Source organism: Stegodyphus dumicola, chromosome 11, assembly GCF_044657685.1.
Source record: "Stegodyphus dumicola isolate Sdum_Otavi_A_Nest chromosome 11, ASM4465768v1".
Lineage (NCBI taxonomy): Eukaryota > Metazoa > Arthropoda > Arachnida > Araneae > Eresidae > Stegodyphus > Stegodyphus dumicola.
Window position 1 is genome coordinate 147,229,121 of NC_140778.1, and position 18,638 is coordinate 147,247,758.

Genomic DNA, 18,638 nt, shown 5'->3' on the forward strand with positions numbered 1-18,638 from the left:
GTGGTTTTGAGGTCCAAATTTTAGATAATTCCGGATGATGGACGTCCGGATTTTGGACTTTGTACTGTATAAGGTGTTTTCATCTATCTTCCAGTATGCCATGATGTAACAGTAGCACACTCAACACATATTTGAGGGGCCAGGTTGAAGTCCCGGCGAAGGCATTGCTCATTTTTCATGTCTCCTGCTTAAAATAACTCAATGGTCTCTACAGCTTTATGAATCTTTTGCAGATCCAGAGTCAGAATTATGATTTTGTGTCTAACAGGGATTAGTTATAATTTTTTTTTACTCCTACTTTCTGAACATAAGGTTTATGTTTCTTGACAAGAAATTTCAGCACTTTTTCAGTCTGCCCAATATATATCAAATCAAATTGGCAATTTATACTATAAATTCTACAAAAATTAAAATCGCAGATCGTAGAGAATTGAACAGCAAATTTTACCGACTGGTGAGAAAATGACTGGAAAGTTGAAATAGTAGAGGGTTCAGCAGTCTTGTAACTGATAGAAAAATGAAATATTATTTATAATTGTTTGTTAGCTAAATGAGCATGTCTGCTAAATGTGCTTTTGGCTAAGTGAAATAGATATGTAATATTTCATGCTAAAAATTATTATTTTCCATGCTAGAATTTATTTGCAAATATTTTATGACGAATCCTTTTAATTCTATAATAACTATTGAATCTTCAATAATTCTTTCATACTGCAAGACATAGTTAGCAGTATACAGTTTTTAATATTCAGTCCCCCTTATTCCCCCTAAAAATACTTTCCTTTGTTATGCCCTGTGTAAAACATGCCCCATACCTCTAAACCATCATATACAAGTTGAATTTTTTATCTTTAATTGTATTGTTGTTTCTTTTAGAGCAAAATGCACAAGATAATCAATGGGAGTTATGGTTTAGCAGATTAGGAAAACAAATGGATATTTTAACTTGTAGCCAAAAGTCATGGCTAGAATATAAGGTAAATTTTTGCATGTGTAATAAAATAATTATATAAAAATTAAATCTGATTTTACTATATTAATTATTTTATAAATTTTAGTGCAAAATCAACTAGTGAAATATTATTTAAGCTGTTAATAGAGATAATTTTGATTTAATGTTTATTATGTATATAATATAATGAATTATTTTATTATATTATTTCAGACATTAACTCTAGAAACTGTTACTGTTACCTGCTTATGTGTTGTAGACGATAATTTATGGCTAGGAGACTCCAAAGCTCGTATTCACATATACAAGTATGCTGCTCTTATTGACTTTTAATACACAGTTGTGTATATTTTATATTAGCATATATAATTAGTTTATCATTATGAAATCTGTGAAGATTTCTACAATTCTTTGTGTATTATAATTAGTATGAATAAATACATTAGATATATATTAGCTAATAGTTTCAGTAGCATGTAAAAAACTTTTATTTGAAACTGATAGTTTTGATGAATAGAAAATTTAACTAGTATTTTTAGGAAAAGGATTATGAAATAACTTTTTAAAAATATGTTTTTCAAGAGCACTAAAATTCTTTCTGAGATGATCAATAGATGTTTGTTAGTAGCTAACCTCCCCCATGCTCCTATTGAATGATACACTTACCGTACTCTTCTTCATGTATCAGTTTCTAATGCAGTCCAGTAATATGTTATGTTAGAAATTCATGGTCTGGCTCTTCAATTATAGGAATTATTTTCTCTCATTAAATAATGAAGAATCTGTATGTATATTGCATATTGTTCCTTGCATTTTGAAAAATAGCGGACCCTAAAGCCACCATATTTTGTCACCATATTCAGTCTTCCACTTGAATGCATCTTGAAGCCCAAATTCTGAATTTGCAATTCTTTTTTATTTATTTTATATTTTATGTGAATTTAATAAATTTTTCTTTAACAAACTCTGCAATTTAAAAGCAAGCTGTTGCCCTTGCTCGAAAGAAAACTTTTTATCTTCTATGTGCCAGTATGTAGCCATTTTTCAAAATTAAGATATTTATCTTACATCAGATTTAGTCATAAAATGCTGTTATTTAAAAGTAGTGTGTTGCTACTGCTCAAAATAAAATATATCTTACTAATTAACAAACCAAATGATTTAAAAGCAATAAATACAGTTCTTAACAATATTTTGTTTTTAATTTTTAACCTTATTAATTTAAATAAAAATGTATTTAATTTTTTTGCTTAGTTGGACTTGTGTGAATAATTTGTATGGAAATTCATTGCTATTTATTATGTTTAGTTTGTCCTGATCTTGTGATATTATCAATTTAACCTTTTTTCTATTTTTTTGGGGGGGGGTTGCTGAGAAAGATTTGTTAGGCTTTGTCAAATAAGCGGGAAGGAAAAAATAATAATTTTACTACAGAAATCATTATTGTGTCCTCTGTCATAAAATTATTTAATTGAGCTGATATGAATACTGCTAATATGTACTGAAAATAATATGAATACATTTGAAAAGATCTGATGAGGGGGAAACATATTTCATTCTCTGTATTTAATTTTTAAGTGAGATGCTTTTATGCATTGAAATATGAAAGGTCTTTAAAAGTTTTTCTTCATTTAAGTTCTGTTCACAGAATAATTAAATGTAGCTGTCGTATTGGGGAAATTATAGAATAAGCTGAAGTAGTCAGTATTCTTCATTGAAGTAGTCAATACTCACATTTCTATAGCATCTTAAATCTGGAATCATTAGACTTGGAAGACTTAATTAAATTAATGTAATAGAAAAGCATTGGTTTTGGCATATTATTAAAAATCATTAAATATTTTTGTAAGTTTAAACTAGCTGAATCCAATGGAATTACACTAACAGAACTCATTGAAATCATTACATATTTTTTCCTTTTTGTAATAACTATTTTAGGCAGATAATCATTAAAAATTTTCAGATTAATTATGAAAGAAATTAATACATATCCATTACTGGGACCGTACAAAATCACCAAACTATTGTTGATGCCAATGTTGCCAAAAATAATTATGGTAACACTAATGCAAGGAACAAAGTATAATAGTAAATAACTATTTAAGAGTATAATTTTAACAACTGTGACTGTCATGCTAGTTTGTAAGGTAATCTCCATCAGGCCACGAGTGCTGCTATACCATTCATTAATTGTTTCAGCATTGTATTTTCTTCAAGTGAAAAAGCTTTTGTATACTTCAGTAATATTAAAATGCCTGCCAATTTTCAATTTAGGCTGAGCAATTAGAGCTCTGACACACACCTCATGCATGTAATTGTTCCAGTCTACAGTTGTATTGTAGTTCATCTTCAGGTGAAAACAACAAAATTCAACAAATATCATCTCCTCATACCAAAAATAACCTAATGGCTGTAAAAAGGGGGCTTCTGAACCTACAAACCAATTTTATGTTAAGCCTTTCTTTTAATATATATTTTCTGCAGTGCCGTTCCATTGTTGAGTTGTCAATAAAACACAGTTTTTTTATTGTGGTTCTTCAAGCATAATTTTTTATCATGAATGACGCCTTCTTTGAAAAAATTCTATTGGAGACTTTATCTTTGGGGGCAGTTCACTTAATTGTTAGAACATAGCGTTATAAAAAAATTTAAAAACTAAACCAAGATTTCAATAAGGACTTAATATTCTAGAACGAAGATTGTCTGTTGATTGTCTGTATTATTTAAGACAACCAAATTAGCAGTATCTTAAGTTTTTGTCCTTGTAACTTGCATTTTAATAATATTTGGGCTTTGTAAAAATTTTGAATTTAGAAGTAATTAATAATTTTACATCAAATATATATTATTTATACAGCAAATATATACAGCAAATTATATATATTAATGCATTCATAAAAATGCATTTAGAAATATTACTTCAGATTTTATGACTTTCTGCAAGTTCTACAAATATAATTGTGGTTGTGAGTGTTATATGTTACTTGCCTGTTAACTATTTTTGTTGTAAGAAAAGTCATTATGAAATATTCTAATTGTAATATTACTTACTTTTACTAAAATAGAAATAATTTGTTGAAATCAAACAATATTTTCTGCAAGAAGTTACTTTTATTGCAGGGTTTCTAGTTTTGTTATTAAAATATAAAATTAATTTCTTCAGCATTGCCGACCACACGATGACGACCTCTTTTTGTGTGGATCCTCATGCGCCAACTGTGTCTGCCATAAGGAGTATGTGTACATTGCCTGGCCAAAATGGTGTTGCGATGGCGACTAGTGGAGGTCAGCTATGGTTGTGTTGCATGGATGAATCTAAAACAGTGGAGAGAGAGGAAGATGCTGAGAATGAACCTGTTCATTACAATATTGAAGAACTGGCAAATAGTGGAGGATCTATATTCTGCATCACTGCTATTGATTTAGGAAATAAAAGGTAGAAAAATTGTGCATAGTTTGGTTGAAGAATACAGTCTTATACCTGTATATAGTTATTTTTATTGAAATCAAATAATTTTGAATAATATTTCATGGAATTTTTTTTTCAAGAGATAATTATAATCTACACTAGTTTTAGCAATGGATGTAACAAAAAATATGGTTTTACAGTTTATATATATATATATATATATATATAAACTGTAAAACCATATTTTTTTATAATTAAATGTAGCTGTCGTATTGGCGTAATTTTATACATTATATATATATATATATATATATATATATGTATATATATTTGTTTATATGTGTGTGTTTATATCACAAAAGGTATACAGAGTGAACCTGAAAAAGTGGGCAAAACTGTACACAGTGATAAAAAGCAGCTACCTATAGGAGCAATATTCATCATAGAATGTATGATCGGAATGCAAGTGGTGAGAAGCCTAAAGGTAGTTTTTCACTATTACATTTAAAGAATTAATGCAAGAATGAAAGAAGATACTTCAGGATACATGGTTAACAAGTAACAGGCATGTAACAAGTAATGTACATGCTTAAAGAAATTGCTCAAAAGACGTTCTGCCAGCTGCAATGCTGGCTTCACATCTGTGAACAGGAACTGACACACATTTGCGAAGACACCAGGCATTTCTCGAGTACCGCTGGCAGCAATGGCGATCCTGGTGACTACATCCTTATTGGTTTCAATAGGGCTTTTCATATGGCCCCACAGGAAAAAGTCCAAATACAAGAGATCCGGTGATCGTGGTGGCCGAGCTATGGGACCACCGCATACCATAGCTCAGCAACCATGGCCATTAGGTGTGAGCACCGATCCTTTTTATGCCATTTACAATACGACCTAGCGGCTCACCTTTTGCAACATGCCCAACTTTCTATGTTGGCATGCCCAGACTTTCTATGAGGAATATTGCTTGTATAGCTATGTTCTATCACCCCATTAAGTTTTGCCTACTTTTTCAGATTCACCCTGCATATAAGATAATACGTAGATCAAAATTATAACTTAAACTAGTTGTATCCCCTTTTACACTTTATTTCAATTTGGTTATTTCCCCCTTCTTTCTAAAAACACTAATTGCTTAAAATAATTTTTTGGGACTGCATCATTTCTAGATTAATCTGTGTCATATGACTTTTACATTACGCTAGTGACATAAAGGTTTCCCACTTAAAACAGCCTATAATAATTTAAGATCCTTATTAATTGTACAATCAAAAGCTATTCAAACTGAAATCAGCCCACTCTGAAATAAAATTGTGTCCTAAGCATATTGCATCTTGCCTAACAAGATTGCTGCTGTATTACCCTTTTCTTAATGCAACATAAAAATATAAATATTCTGGAACCGGCACAATTCATGTGCCAAGTTATTTGTGACCGTAAAATATTTAAATAAAATAAAAGGAATAATATTTAAATCTCATGTGGCTGCCTCTTAAATCTTTATTAGTTATTTAATAAAAATGTATCGAAACCGAAACTAACCTACTCTGAATTAAGATTTCATCTTGAACACATCGCATTTTGCTTCTGCTATAGGCTTAACTAAATTGCTCCTGCACTGTTGTCTTCTTACTCAACAATAATAAAAATGTAAATGTTCTGAAACAGGCACGATTAATGCGTTAAGCGGTTTCTTACCACGAAATATTTAATTAATAAAAGGACAGACATGAGCTATTGAAGCATGAAACAGCACTGTTTCATGCTTCAATAACTCATGTCTGTGGCTTTCCCAAATCATCACACGTATGTATACAGTTTGAGTAAATTTGGTAAAAGTAATTCTGATTATCTGAGTAAAAGGTGTAGTTAAGAAATTAAAGGTGTAAGAATAAAAATGTCTTTTGTATGGGAATCGTAAACAAGTTTAAACAAATTGTGAACTTAAAGTTAAAAATCCATAAAAGCTGCAATGAAAAATGAACACATGAAGCATAGTACAAAAAAAATGTGAAAAACAAAATATTAATCTCCCTTTTTGACCACTTCAAACAGAACTTGTCAAGGGGTAAGTGCCTGAAAGTGTATATAGTTGCACACAAACAGGATGTCAGCGGATTCCTTACTTCTTTTATTTTCCAAATTAATTGGTTGTAGACATCTATGTCAAGTTACAAAAATATTTTAAATGACACATATATTCAATTTTAAATTTTTTTAAAAATCAATTTTGTAAAAATTATTGGATCTAAATTTTTATTCATTTCCTCAGCCCCGATCGTTATATTTAGGAAAATATTAGACTCATAAAAATAAAAGTATGAATCCCTCATATGATATTAAAAACTGAGTGAGGTATTTAATTTTAAAGTGGAACATCATATGCAAATTGAAAAGAAGTGTTTGGATTTGTGCTTAACTAAGAATAAAATATCAGTTAAGGGAATGATTTCTGATGTTAGTAGATTAAGTGACAGACATGTCACTTAATTATTAATATATTATATTATTAACATGAAAAAGTATTAATAATTATTATTTTCCAAAAAAAATTACAAAATTTTAACGAATTCTTGTTGTAGAAAACTCTGGTAGGATTCAGTATTGTCCTATTACCTATTTATGGCATATTAACATGAAAAAGTATTAATAATTATTATTTTCCAAAAAAAATTACAAAATTTTAACGAATTCTTGTTGTAGAAAACTCCGATAGGATTCAGTATTGTCCTATTACCAACTCATAACATTATACAAATATTATATTTATTATTTGTATAAATTAAAAATTGGAAATATGTCTAATTTAATTAATTTTTTGTATTAATTTAAATTAGAATTTTGAAGTAATAAAACTGCCTGAAAATATTAATAATGTATTTGTAGTGTTACAAAATTTACAAATTATTTTCGTGAAATTCTTTCAGCATATAAATTGTAACAAAGTTATAAATTAATGAATATTAAAAGTAACACTAGTAAAAATCACAAAAAAAAAAAAAAAAAAATGTCTTTAACTGGCATTTAAGGGAACAAAAATCAACCTTGAATTACTCTAATTTATTTATTAACTAGAGGCTTGGTGGTGCAGTGGCTAGTGCATCGCGCAGCTGTGCCACAGGTCCGGGGTTCAATTCCCAGGCTGGGCAATGTTGACTCAGATTTTCATCCCTTGAATGGGTCGATAAAATGAGTACAAAGTTCTAAACTAACTAACTGGGGACTAAACATAAGCTGACTACTTGTCCAAGGCATATGCTGATACACCCCGGAGCCCAAGATCAAGAAAGCAGATTTTGGGGCACTGCAGGCTGTGGCCCACTAGGTCTGTTGTGCCACTGCATTTAGTTTTTGTATTTTTTAATTAACCCCTCAAGGTCAGATAAAAGTGGCATCAAAAGAAACAAATTTTGAAATTAATTAACTTTTTTTAGTGTTTTTCATATGAGGGTGAAACTTTTTGTACTGTGATTTTTATAATGAGTGTAAAATTTCGTTAAATTTAAGTGTAGAGACCAGGGCATCACATAAAAAGTCACATTTCACATTTTAAGCCAAATATTTTTTTAATTATAAAATATGAAAGCATGAATACTAGCATTATTTAAAGCATTTCAGTGGCTGGAAGTACATAGCTATGACAAACAGTTATGAAAATAAAGACCAAGTAAGGGCTTCTGGGTACACAGTTTATATATGAATCTAAAAGTCCATAAATATTCTGTTTCAAAAAATTAAAATTTACTTTTCAGTAGATCATATTTTATTATATTTATTGTTTAAGATATGGCTTTCTAATGCATTTCATAATAAGAATTCTGTCTTATTATGAAATTATTTATATTACTATTCACTCTATGTCTATCATTCTGCAAAAATTTCAATGTTCTAATTCCTAGTGATGCCAGAATTGCAGTGTGTAGAATTATTTTTTAATGCTTTCGGCTTCTTAACAGTTCACCAATTGCCAAGTGGTCTAAAAGCTACCTAACACTGGTAGTTCTCCTTTGATTATAATCCCAACAGCTGTACATGGTGGATGCATAAGATTTTTGCAGCTTTATCCATGTACATTACAAATAAAAACTTTTTCCATATGAAAGTCCACTAGAGGCATTCCTTTCTTTATACAGATAGCAATCATCAATTTAAAAAAGATAGAAAGACTACAGTTAATTCAACTTTATTATTAGGTTTGTCTCATATCACGTCAAATAAGTTGCAAAATGCAACGTGATATTCTTTTCTTTAAAGTTAGTGATGTGATGCTTATCTGTCACATAATATGCAATTATAGAAAAATTATTTTTAAAAAAAATTTAATGTTCTGTTTTCAATATTGTGATCTCAGTTAATTAAAAATTAATAATTTATTTGTATTAAAAGTTACTTATTGTTAGGTTCTTTATTATTGGTTTCTTAAATTCTTTAGTTGTGAACTATGGTGTGGTCAAACACAAGGAAAAATTTCCATCTATTCAGCAATAGAATCTTCAGTTACAAACCAAGAAATCGTCTACCATTATGATCCTGTTGTGGACAACTTGGATGTTTATCAGCTAGTAGGCGGTTTTTCCGAAAAACCGATCGTGTGGTCTTATGTTTATCCAGGTATAATGAATTATTTTGAATTTGTAAACATTAACTTTTAACTTGAAAGGGCTATTTATCACAAAACATGATTTTGTACTGTTTCACTTTTCATTTGAATTTGTTGTGTTTTGAAGAAACGTAAAATATTATTCTTTCATATTTAATCAGTCCATTATTAATTAATTAACTGAAGTATTTAAAAGTAACAGATGCCGTTCTGAAAAATATTATTTTTTACTTTTTAATCTGATTGATTTAAATAAAAATGCCTTTAATTCACAATATATCTAATTCAAAACATTAAATATTTTTATTAAATTACATTATATATTTTTTCATTTTATTCAGAAGATATATAAAATTCCCATGTTAGTCTAAATGCATATTCATCTAATATCCTATAAAATGTTTTGCTATTCCAGTTGGGCCATCTATGTCAATAATCTCTACTGGTAAACCATATTAAGTTATAAAAGAGCTCTTTTGGGTGAACGTTAAAATCTGAACTTCTCAGATTTTTTACTTATTTATTAAATTTTTTATTGATTATTTATTTATTACACTATTTTTTATTTATTTTTACTTTATCCGTTTTGTTATATTCTCTTTACTACTATCTATCTTTGGATTGTCAAGTGGCATCACCTCATGTGCAAGATCTATTTTTAACAATTTGCATCAGTGTTTTTGACACTGGGTTATGCCTCTTCTCCCTTGGGGTACTTCTATTATTCAGGGGCAGAAGAAAGTCTAAGTTTCAATAAGGAAGCAGCACTGGCAATAATTTCAGAATAACGTTATAATTGTGTGTAATGAGACTTAATGCTGTACGTCAGCTTTATTAATATGAGGAAAATTAAAAAGGTCCCTTTTCTAACTGGATATGTTATAAAATATTTTTATCATGTTCATTTTTGATTTTATTGGGATAAAATATATTTTCAGATTGTAATATTTTGAATTATATATCAAATGAGTTAATTTAAAGAATTCTCTGGTATTTTTAGGTTGTGTTGCATACCAGTGGGATACAGTTAATAGAACAATTTTACACAAATTAGACTGTTCAAAACTTGCACCTTGTTCTGAAAGCCTCATGTCCATCAGCATTGAAGAACACCTAAGTCGTAAGTATTCTTTATAATGTCCCATGTAAAGAAATGTAGAATTTTTGATTAAAAAATAGAAATAAAATAGTCTTCTTTGTATCTGCTCTCATTTTAATTAATCAGATTTTCATCGAGCTTTTTCTTTCCTCCACAAATCAAATTTCTGTTGCCAGTTTTAAAAAAAAATTACTATGCACTTAACAAGAAATTAAGAAAAGAAACGAAAAGAAAAATGCTAATTAGATTTGAAAGCTCTGAAGCTTATTCTTCATTAAATTGTTGTTGTTTTTTATATAGTTTTGCTTTCAAACAAAAAAATGGAATTAAAAAAAGCAGTTCACTCTATACCAGGTATATATACTATATATATCTTAAACTTTTATTAATTACAATAGTGCTGAAAGTGCTTATCATTGGTAGCTATATAGGCTATATATCATTGGTAGCTAGTATAGGCATTAGCCACTACTAATTCCATAAGCGGTGGTCACTTTATTATGGAGGCACCTAATAAGTATCTTTGACTGCTTCTGCTGGATTTCCTGCATACTTTTACCTTGTAAATACATATTTTATTTTTGTATATAGTCTTTCTAATTGTGAGAAAAATGCACTTTGATGAGTTTATGCACTGAATATTTGTAAAAATGTACTCTTCCTGAAACTTGGACCATCTCCTCTCCAGCCTACCAGATGCCGCTATAGCCTCACGTGACAAAGTGATCATGCCCTCTTTCACTTTGCATCCTGTCCTGCGGACACACTCATGCATTTTGCTATACCTGCAGTGTACTTATTAATTCATGACAGCCGGTATACAGCTTGCTATCTGCAAGCTACACATGGCAATAGTGGGAAAAGGAAAGGAAATGGGCCACTATAACCTCCTGTGAAGAGACAGCGAATTAACATCCATTTCCTTCTCTGGGATTCAAACCTGGGCCCTTTGGCATTCAGAGTCACTAATTACATTCATGTCTGGGTGATTGGTCAAAGTAAAGAACTTCTGCAAATTTTAGTTTTTTTGAATTACATTAATGGCAGTTACTGTCCAAAAATAATGACATCTTCCAGCAACAGAACAAACATTTGTTTGGACAATGAAGATGTAAAAACAACTCAGTAGAAACATAATAAAAATTTAAATACACAGCACATCATGTTTCTTGATCATAAGCAAAACTTACCTAGCATACACAACAAGGCAGGGTGAATCAGTTGCCAACAGTTTCCATAAAAGTCCATGCACAAAAATCTTTTGCAGTTTCTTGGATGAATACTGAAGCACCAAAGATTTATTTTGTGACCATATTGTCAGAATTGTTTTCTCATCCAGTCAGAAAATTGAGACTTCTTAAGGTTTTTATTGGATGACTACTTTTAAATACTTGCCTGGAAGAACTCTCTCAGTCTGTTTTAGAATAATGCTTTCAAGTACGGTAGATGCTGTTTAATGTTATCATTTGGGTATTGCTGTTGAATTGCCGAAGTTCCATCCATTTATATATGATGCATGCATTGGTTATTGTGATTAACCATCTGATTGATATTATGGAATAATTTTTCTAACTGAAATAAAATTGCCAAGTATGGTCAAAATAGATTAAAATTCACAAATATCAGAAAGGAATTTATTACCAAGCAACTTATTTTTTATTTTAATCAACATTTAAAGTAAGGCAAAAAACAACCTTAGTTCAGCTTAGGTGTTGAATACCTTTATCAATTTTGAGGATGATCAGACATGGGTCTGTCTTCTTCAGAAGCAAAATAAATTCTGTAAAATTTTATTCCTATGATCCCTTTAAAAAAAATCCTCTGAAAACATCTGCATGCAAACAAAGATTGATGATTTCTTGTCTATTTTTAAATTTTATATTTGCATGTTCTCTTTCAGTTAATGAGGGATGCCTTCAGAGTTTTAAGAGTAGGAGCATAACATCAGTCAAATAATTTCCAGAAATATTATGAACACTTCATATAAAAAAAACTTTTGCATTTTCTTAGTAAAAATTCTGTGAAAATACATTTTTATATGTTTCTTGTTGCATTGCTGTTTTAAAGGATATTTTTTCTCACCATTTAATTTTCTCAAAATAGCTGTGACCAAATATGATCATATTGAGTAGTGTCTTCTGTATGTAAAGTTGTATAGATGCTTTAGAACAACTCAAAAATACCTCTTCCTGTCTCTCAAAATTCAACTTATCAAAAACAAATTAATTGGAAAACACTATCATACTAAGGATCTGTTGTATTTTCAACATGTTAAGCTCCTAGCCCCTTTCTTTCTGTTTAGCCCATGATATCTGATTTCACTGATATGTTAGTACAGAATTTGACAGAAGATATGTTCAGTCAACAATGACTGATGCAGCCTGAATGAAAGTATACTTTCAGTCACCAGTGATTGATGCACTCCAAATAGAAACTATATTGTCAGCCACTAATCACTAATAAGGTACACTACACAAAAAAGGGGGGAACAGTTCTATATCTCGTTCTACTGGGCCAATTGACAAAATTCAAATTCCGTATTTCATGCCTCGAAAGCATGACTTATGATATATATTAGATTTATATAGAGCATCATTTGAACATAGATATTTTGACACAAAATCGAACTTTTTCTGAAATGACCTGCCAATTTTTCCCAATATTTCGATTCTACGATTCAAATTATGCCTAAATATTAAATTTTGTAAAATTTGGTGTGAAATTTATGGAGAAATTTAAAAATTTATCTTGACGTATTTTTTTTCAGTTTTTGCAAAGAATAATTTACTTGGCGAACTTCTTAATTCATGGCAACCTATTTTCGTTTTCTCTTTTTCATTGCAGATGAGCAGAAGAAAAGTCATCATTCATACTTTTAAATGACTTCAACAAAGTGCATAAACCACGTTTGCCCTTATTATCACTCAAAAACAAGATCCCAAATTTCAAAACACTCCAATATGTAAATTCATGTATATCTTAAAATTTTGAATAAGAAACTCTAATTATTTGCAGGTGTGAATAGAAATTTACTTTAAGATGATGTTAAAAATTTTATAGATTATAATACAAACATTTTTTCGAAAAAGTTATAAAAAATATTTAAAAATACAAATTTTTAAAAATAAATCATATGTGCGAATTATGTTTGGAGTAACCCTAAATTTTGAATTCTGGAAGAAGGAATCAAGTAAGTTTAAGGAAAAAGAGATATTAATAAATATATATTGAACTCAACATTGAGAAGCTAAAATTTTGTGAGCTAATTTTTTAAAAACTACTTGTGTGATTTTACAAAACTTGGCAGAGTCGTAAAATCGCAATATGGAAAAAAATTGGCATGGCATTTCAGAAAAGTCTGATTTTGTGTCAAAATACGTATGTTAGAGCAATGCTGTATATAAATGGAATATGTATCCTAAGTCACACTTTTTAGACATGAAAAACACAATTTGAATTTTGTCAAGTGGCCCAGTAGAACAGGAGATATAGAACTGTCTCTTTTCTCCCCTGCAGTATACTTAATGTTATCACAAAATGCTGTAGGTGTAGTTTCTCGGTGTTCAAATTTCCAGAACTTTATTATTCTTTGAAAATTGCTTCCTGACACCTTGATTATCAAATACCTTCAGATGTAATATTTAAAAAATCTGCCATAAATTAATAGTAAAACTTTCCTGCTGCAGATGAATTTTTCTTGCAGTCCGTTAACTATCATGGGTATCCTAAGTTTCCCGAGCAAAAAAATTACTGAAAGATCGTAGCATTAAGTAAAGTATCTATTTCTGCAAGCCATTAATTCCTGTAAAAGAACTGCATCTGAGGCACTTGTATACAAACTTCTTGTACCAATAACAATTAAACTTCATTTAAGTAACTTAGAATGCGTGAATATCTAGAATCCACATTCAAAGGTCTGAAATGTGCTTTCGGTGATTTAAATGCTTATTTAATCAGAGAAGTTAATAAATCCATTGATTATTATAAATATTTTTTTACATTCTTAATCTCATTATTAGTTTACTACAATGCAGCAATCTGTATTCCACTTTTTCTGAAACCCAACTGTAGATTGTTGGAGTGAAAAAAGATTCCCTGCAAAGCAAAATACTTATTCTGCCTAATTTTTATTCATGAGATGCTAGCAATCTCATTCTGATAATCCAAGTAATTTTACTTTTTGTAACTTGAAAAATAAAGATTTTATATAGCATCAAATGGCAACATCTCTGAGAACTGAAAATCTGTCAAACTGCATAGTTCGTAAATGTGAAGATCTTATAACTTGTGGAATGATATTTGTTGCCAGGTTAAATGGGTGCTGGTGGCATAAGTGTCAAAATAATAAATGGGTGATGGTGGAGTTAAATAAAAATTTAACCATGGGTGGGGGAGGAAAAGATAAGCCATAGACATATCCAAAATCTTATATTGTATGAAACAGCAGCAGACCTCAAAACTGGAATTTACTGCGGATATTTCTAATCTGACAAAAAGTGTTTTGTATGCCATCATTGCAAATCTTATTAAAAATCTAAAACTGACTTGATCTGTAAGCTCTGAAGCAAAATGTTTGCAGTTTTTTTTTAGATTATTTGTATTATTGTGACAACTAAATGAATTTATGAAATCATTCATATTGCAGCTGGAAGGTGTCAAGTGACAGCCATGGCAAGTGTAGGAAGTGACTTATACATCGGTACTACGTGGGGGTGCATTGTTGTTGCAGAAGGGACGACAATGAGGCCCATAACCGTATTTCGTCCTTTCGAAGAGGAAGTCAAAGCTATACTGCCTCTTCTCTCCAGGAAAACACCAGAAAACAAAGAGTCTTGTTCATCACAAAATGTTAATTCAGTCCCTTACATTGCAACAGTGGGCAAAGGTTACCGTAATCTCATTGGACGTTATGCCTCCATTAATGCTCCTGTCTTACTGCAAGACAACATGTATTTATTGTTATGGAGAGCAGATAACTGGGCACCTACATAACTTAAAATATTTGTATATAGAAAGACTTGTATGAAATCAAGTTTGTACATTATAATCATTCAGGGCATTTCATTTACATCCCTATTGTGATATGTATATTTTATGTGTAATTTATCTATTATGAATAAATAGTTTAGCTTTTTATTTTAGGATTGCACTCATTCAGCATTTACTTTACAGTTCTCCATCATCAATATTTAAAAACTGCCACTATGATACATACATGACAGATAATTATTTTTTTTATTTAATAAATTGTAATCGAACTTTGCAAACAAATCCACTAATATTAAGAAGTTTCCGTTGTTCTTTTTGGTACAGCACATCAGCTAAGCCTCAAAAGGCTAAATTCTGGCTGCCAAGATATTTTGTGTGATCTCAATCAGTCCTCCTAATACATTATCTGGCTAATCTTTAACGATTCATTTAATTCCATGCTTGGATCATCATTCTCTTCCTGTAGAGTTTCATCAGTCCTTTCAATAATTTCATCCTATATAGCTGATGTTCTTTGGCTGGATGATGCCTGTTCTTTTGTAAACAACTGTCCTGCTGATTAAATGTGAACATCATTTACGTCCGCAGTAGTCTTCGTTTCCTTTATGAAATGATACATTACATCTGCCTGCTTCTGAAAAGCAGCATCTTTCTCAACTTTGCATGTACAATTTTGCGCGTCGGATGATTTCTTCTATGTTTCCATGTTATCAAAATTTCACACTGAAATTTAAATTTAAAAATTCAATTCAAATTATTAAATATGTAATCATTCTTTCAAAATAAACCATAATATCTGCTAAATAAAGATAAAAATAAAAAAAACAAAATATGAAGCTAATGAGAAACTAAAAAAGAATAACCTTTATAATATGTTTTCGAGCAGTTGGTGAAGAATTAGGCTCTTTCTAACAAATGACAAGGAAAAGTTTGACCTGTGATGGGTCAAACTTAAATGCTTGCCAAGTGCTTCTTGTACAATGACCTCCAAACCTCTCCCTTCCCAAACGCCAGCTAAGTCGTACTTCAACCCATTTGTGCAACACCATAACAGCACCGAAAACAAAACAAACATATACCAACTCATGGTGAACGTTAACCACATAACAATGCATCTGCAAATATCAACCATCATATTCAACAGTTTTATGTGAAGCTTACATTCTCTGTATATATCTTTCTTTTTGATGACGTACTGTGCGCATCTTTTATAACTGAACTATTGTGGACTTGTAATGTTGATTTTTATTTATTACTATCCTCAAGGTTGTAAATGCTTCTAATGTTTTATTGCATTGTTATTATTTGTTTTAATGTATCACTTAGCAAAAGCCATATTTTTAAAGGCATTACAGCCAAAACTGCCGATGTTTGGATATGCAATCCGTAGACAGTATCTAAAAATGGACTGTCCACAGTCAAGCTCCACTTCTTCTAAATTCTTACCAAGATAGAATTAACAGATGTTGTCGCGGACGCTTTGATTTCCCCGATGGAGGAATACAACCTCTAAAGTTTTAGCAACAGATAGAACCCCCCCCCCTTGTGTGATATTTTGAAGTTCTATTTTCAGTGTAAATGCTATTCGTACATTCTGCAGAAATAGCCATTAAAAATACCCCTAAAAATTAAATTCAACATCTGAAATGCCTTTTAGTTGGGCGGATTCAGATTTCTCCAAAGATCGAGAGGGAGGGAGGGCAATGCGTACCAGGCCCATAACTGGAAAATTTCAGGTGACGAAAGTGCAAAACTTTTTGTTAGTATAAAAAAGTATATGTTTACAACTGGTATGAATTCTACTGTGTGGGGTAAATCAAAGCTTAAATGACCAATGTAGACAATGCTGTTTTTACTCGAGAGAATTAATCAAATTTTGAAATTTCAACTGTTAACGAGGATGACAAGGTCCTCAGTGGAATGCAGCATTCCCCAACGGGGTACGGGGCAAAGCCCCAGAAGCCACCTTAATATTAAAAATATAATAAAGATTCTCAACGTTTTATGAAAATTAACTGAATGTAAAACTCAGTTCTTCACTTGGGGCATCCCTGCCTACGTGCCTCAAGCCAACTTTTTATACCTCTTTTGCCTTTCTATACAAAACGCGTGCACGAACAGACCAAGATTAATTGGGCAGTCTAGTCATTAAATAAATTGTATAAACATCGAGGATTTGGACTTAATATACCCTTGCAAATAACCTATATATGCAAACTTTGAATCCCTGCAACCCCTTCCCCGACGAAACAGAAAATAAATCTTCTACACGACTTTGAATTTCCGTCCATGCAAATATTGCCCACCACCCTCCAACTCCCGTGAAGAAAATGAAAAATTGGCACCTGTGTTCATTCTAACATATGGCAAAGTGACAAATTTGCATCATAGAAAGGGCTAATCCATTCCCCCCTACCCATCCTCAGAGAAATTGTCAAAAAAAAAGCCGTATTTCACTGTATACATTTTAAATAAAAATATAATAAAATCGATTAAATAAGGATAAATAGAAATTATATTAAGTAAAATAAAATAAGTATGTACTTCATCAAATGGATTTTTCTTTTCCAACAGTAGTAAGGTTATTGTGAATCGAAAATGTTCTTCCCAAATTCAATAAATACAGAGGAGGAATTTGTAGATGATAAGTAACACGTGGCTTTCTAGACATATGGAAAATGACCATTAGATGGTACTAGGTCCACAGAAGGATTATTCTAAGTAGTGCAGAATGTCTGTGTGTGTAAGTGCGGTATTAACTAGTTTAAACGTGCTCACAGCATGAATTCCCATGGCTTTTAAAACTCGAACTTCTTTGCGTGATACTGTACGTAATTGATGGATGGGCTGAAGAAGAAAGGTGAGGGCGCAAGCAACCACAGTCCATGTCCTGTGTATCATTTAAGGTATATTTATTTTTCTTCCTAAATTAAAATTTAAGTAATTTATTTTTAAATTTAATTAAATTTTTCAAAGGCCTGATATGCACTTACTTCTCAGAAATGTGCATCAGAATTTAAGTAAATATTTGTATTATTTAAGTTTCTTCATTTCCTGTAATCTCCAGCTGTACAGTAATGAATTATGCTGTAAATAATTAAAATTCGGTTAATTCCATTTGTTGACAATGGGTTTCTTGGGAAAAAAATGCTATTGTTAAAAAACTATTTTTCTGCAGTTTGATTTACAGCTTTCACTATAAAAATGCTCAAAATATAAATATCAGCCACAGGCATTGAATAAATATTTTGCCACAGTTTAAAAAACTTTCTGGAATAACACTTTTTAGCCCAAAAGGGGATATTAGTCTCGAAGTGGGATTTTCTATTATCAGTATCGAAATAGGGAATGACTTTTCAAATTGTTGACCCAATTATTATCGCCCTGTATTATTTCTAAAGATATTAAAAAACAAACAATCTGTATATATGGATGGCTGTTTCTCGCAATGTGAAATAATACCCACAGCCATAAAATTTTGAATAACGTAGCCCTCCACCAGAACATGTGCACTCAGAAGCCCGAATTTTAAATTAGTTTTATTATACATTTCGTATTTTATAAAACATTAATGAATTTTTGATTA

General features: G+C 30.7%; 1 protein-coding gene across 7 annotated transcripts in view; it reads left to right on the forward strand.

The window, feature by feature from the left end:
* Lrrk (Leucine-rich repeat kinase) overlaps positions 1–15,199 on the forward strand; it is a 331,346-nt gene extending 316,147 nt beyond the window's left edge. For all 7 annotated transcript variants that reach the window (XM_085827294.1, XM_085827295.1, XM_085827296.1 and 4 more), the window contains 6 exons: positions 877–977; positions 1,166–1,260; positions 4,116–4,388; positions 8,797–8,975; positions 9,965–10,084; positions 14,709–15,199. In XM_085827294.1, coding sequence (XP_085683420.1) covers positions 877–977; positions 1,166–1,260; positions 4,116–4,388; positions 8,797–8,975; positions 9,965–10,084; positions 14,709–15,055 — 1,115 coding nt within the window. In that variant the 3' untranslated portion in view covers positions 15,056–15,199. The remainder of the gene's footprint in view (positions 1–876; positions 978–1,165; positions 1,261–4,115; positions 4,389–8,796; positions 8,976–9,964; positions 10,085–14,708) is intronic.
* Positions 15,200–18,638: the final 3,439 nt, after the last annotated feature.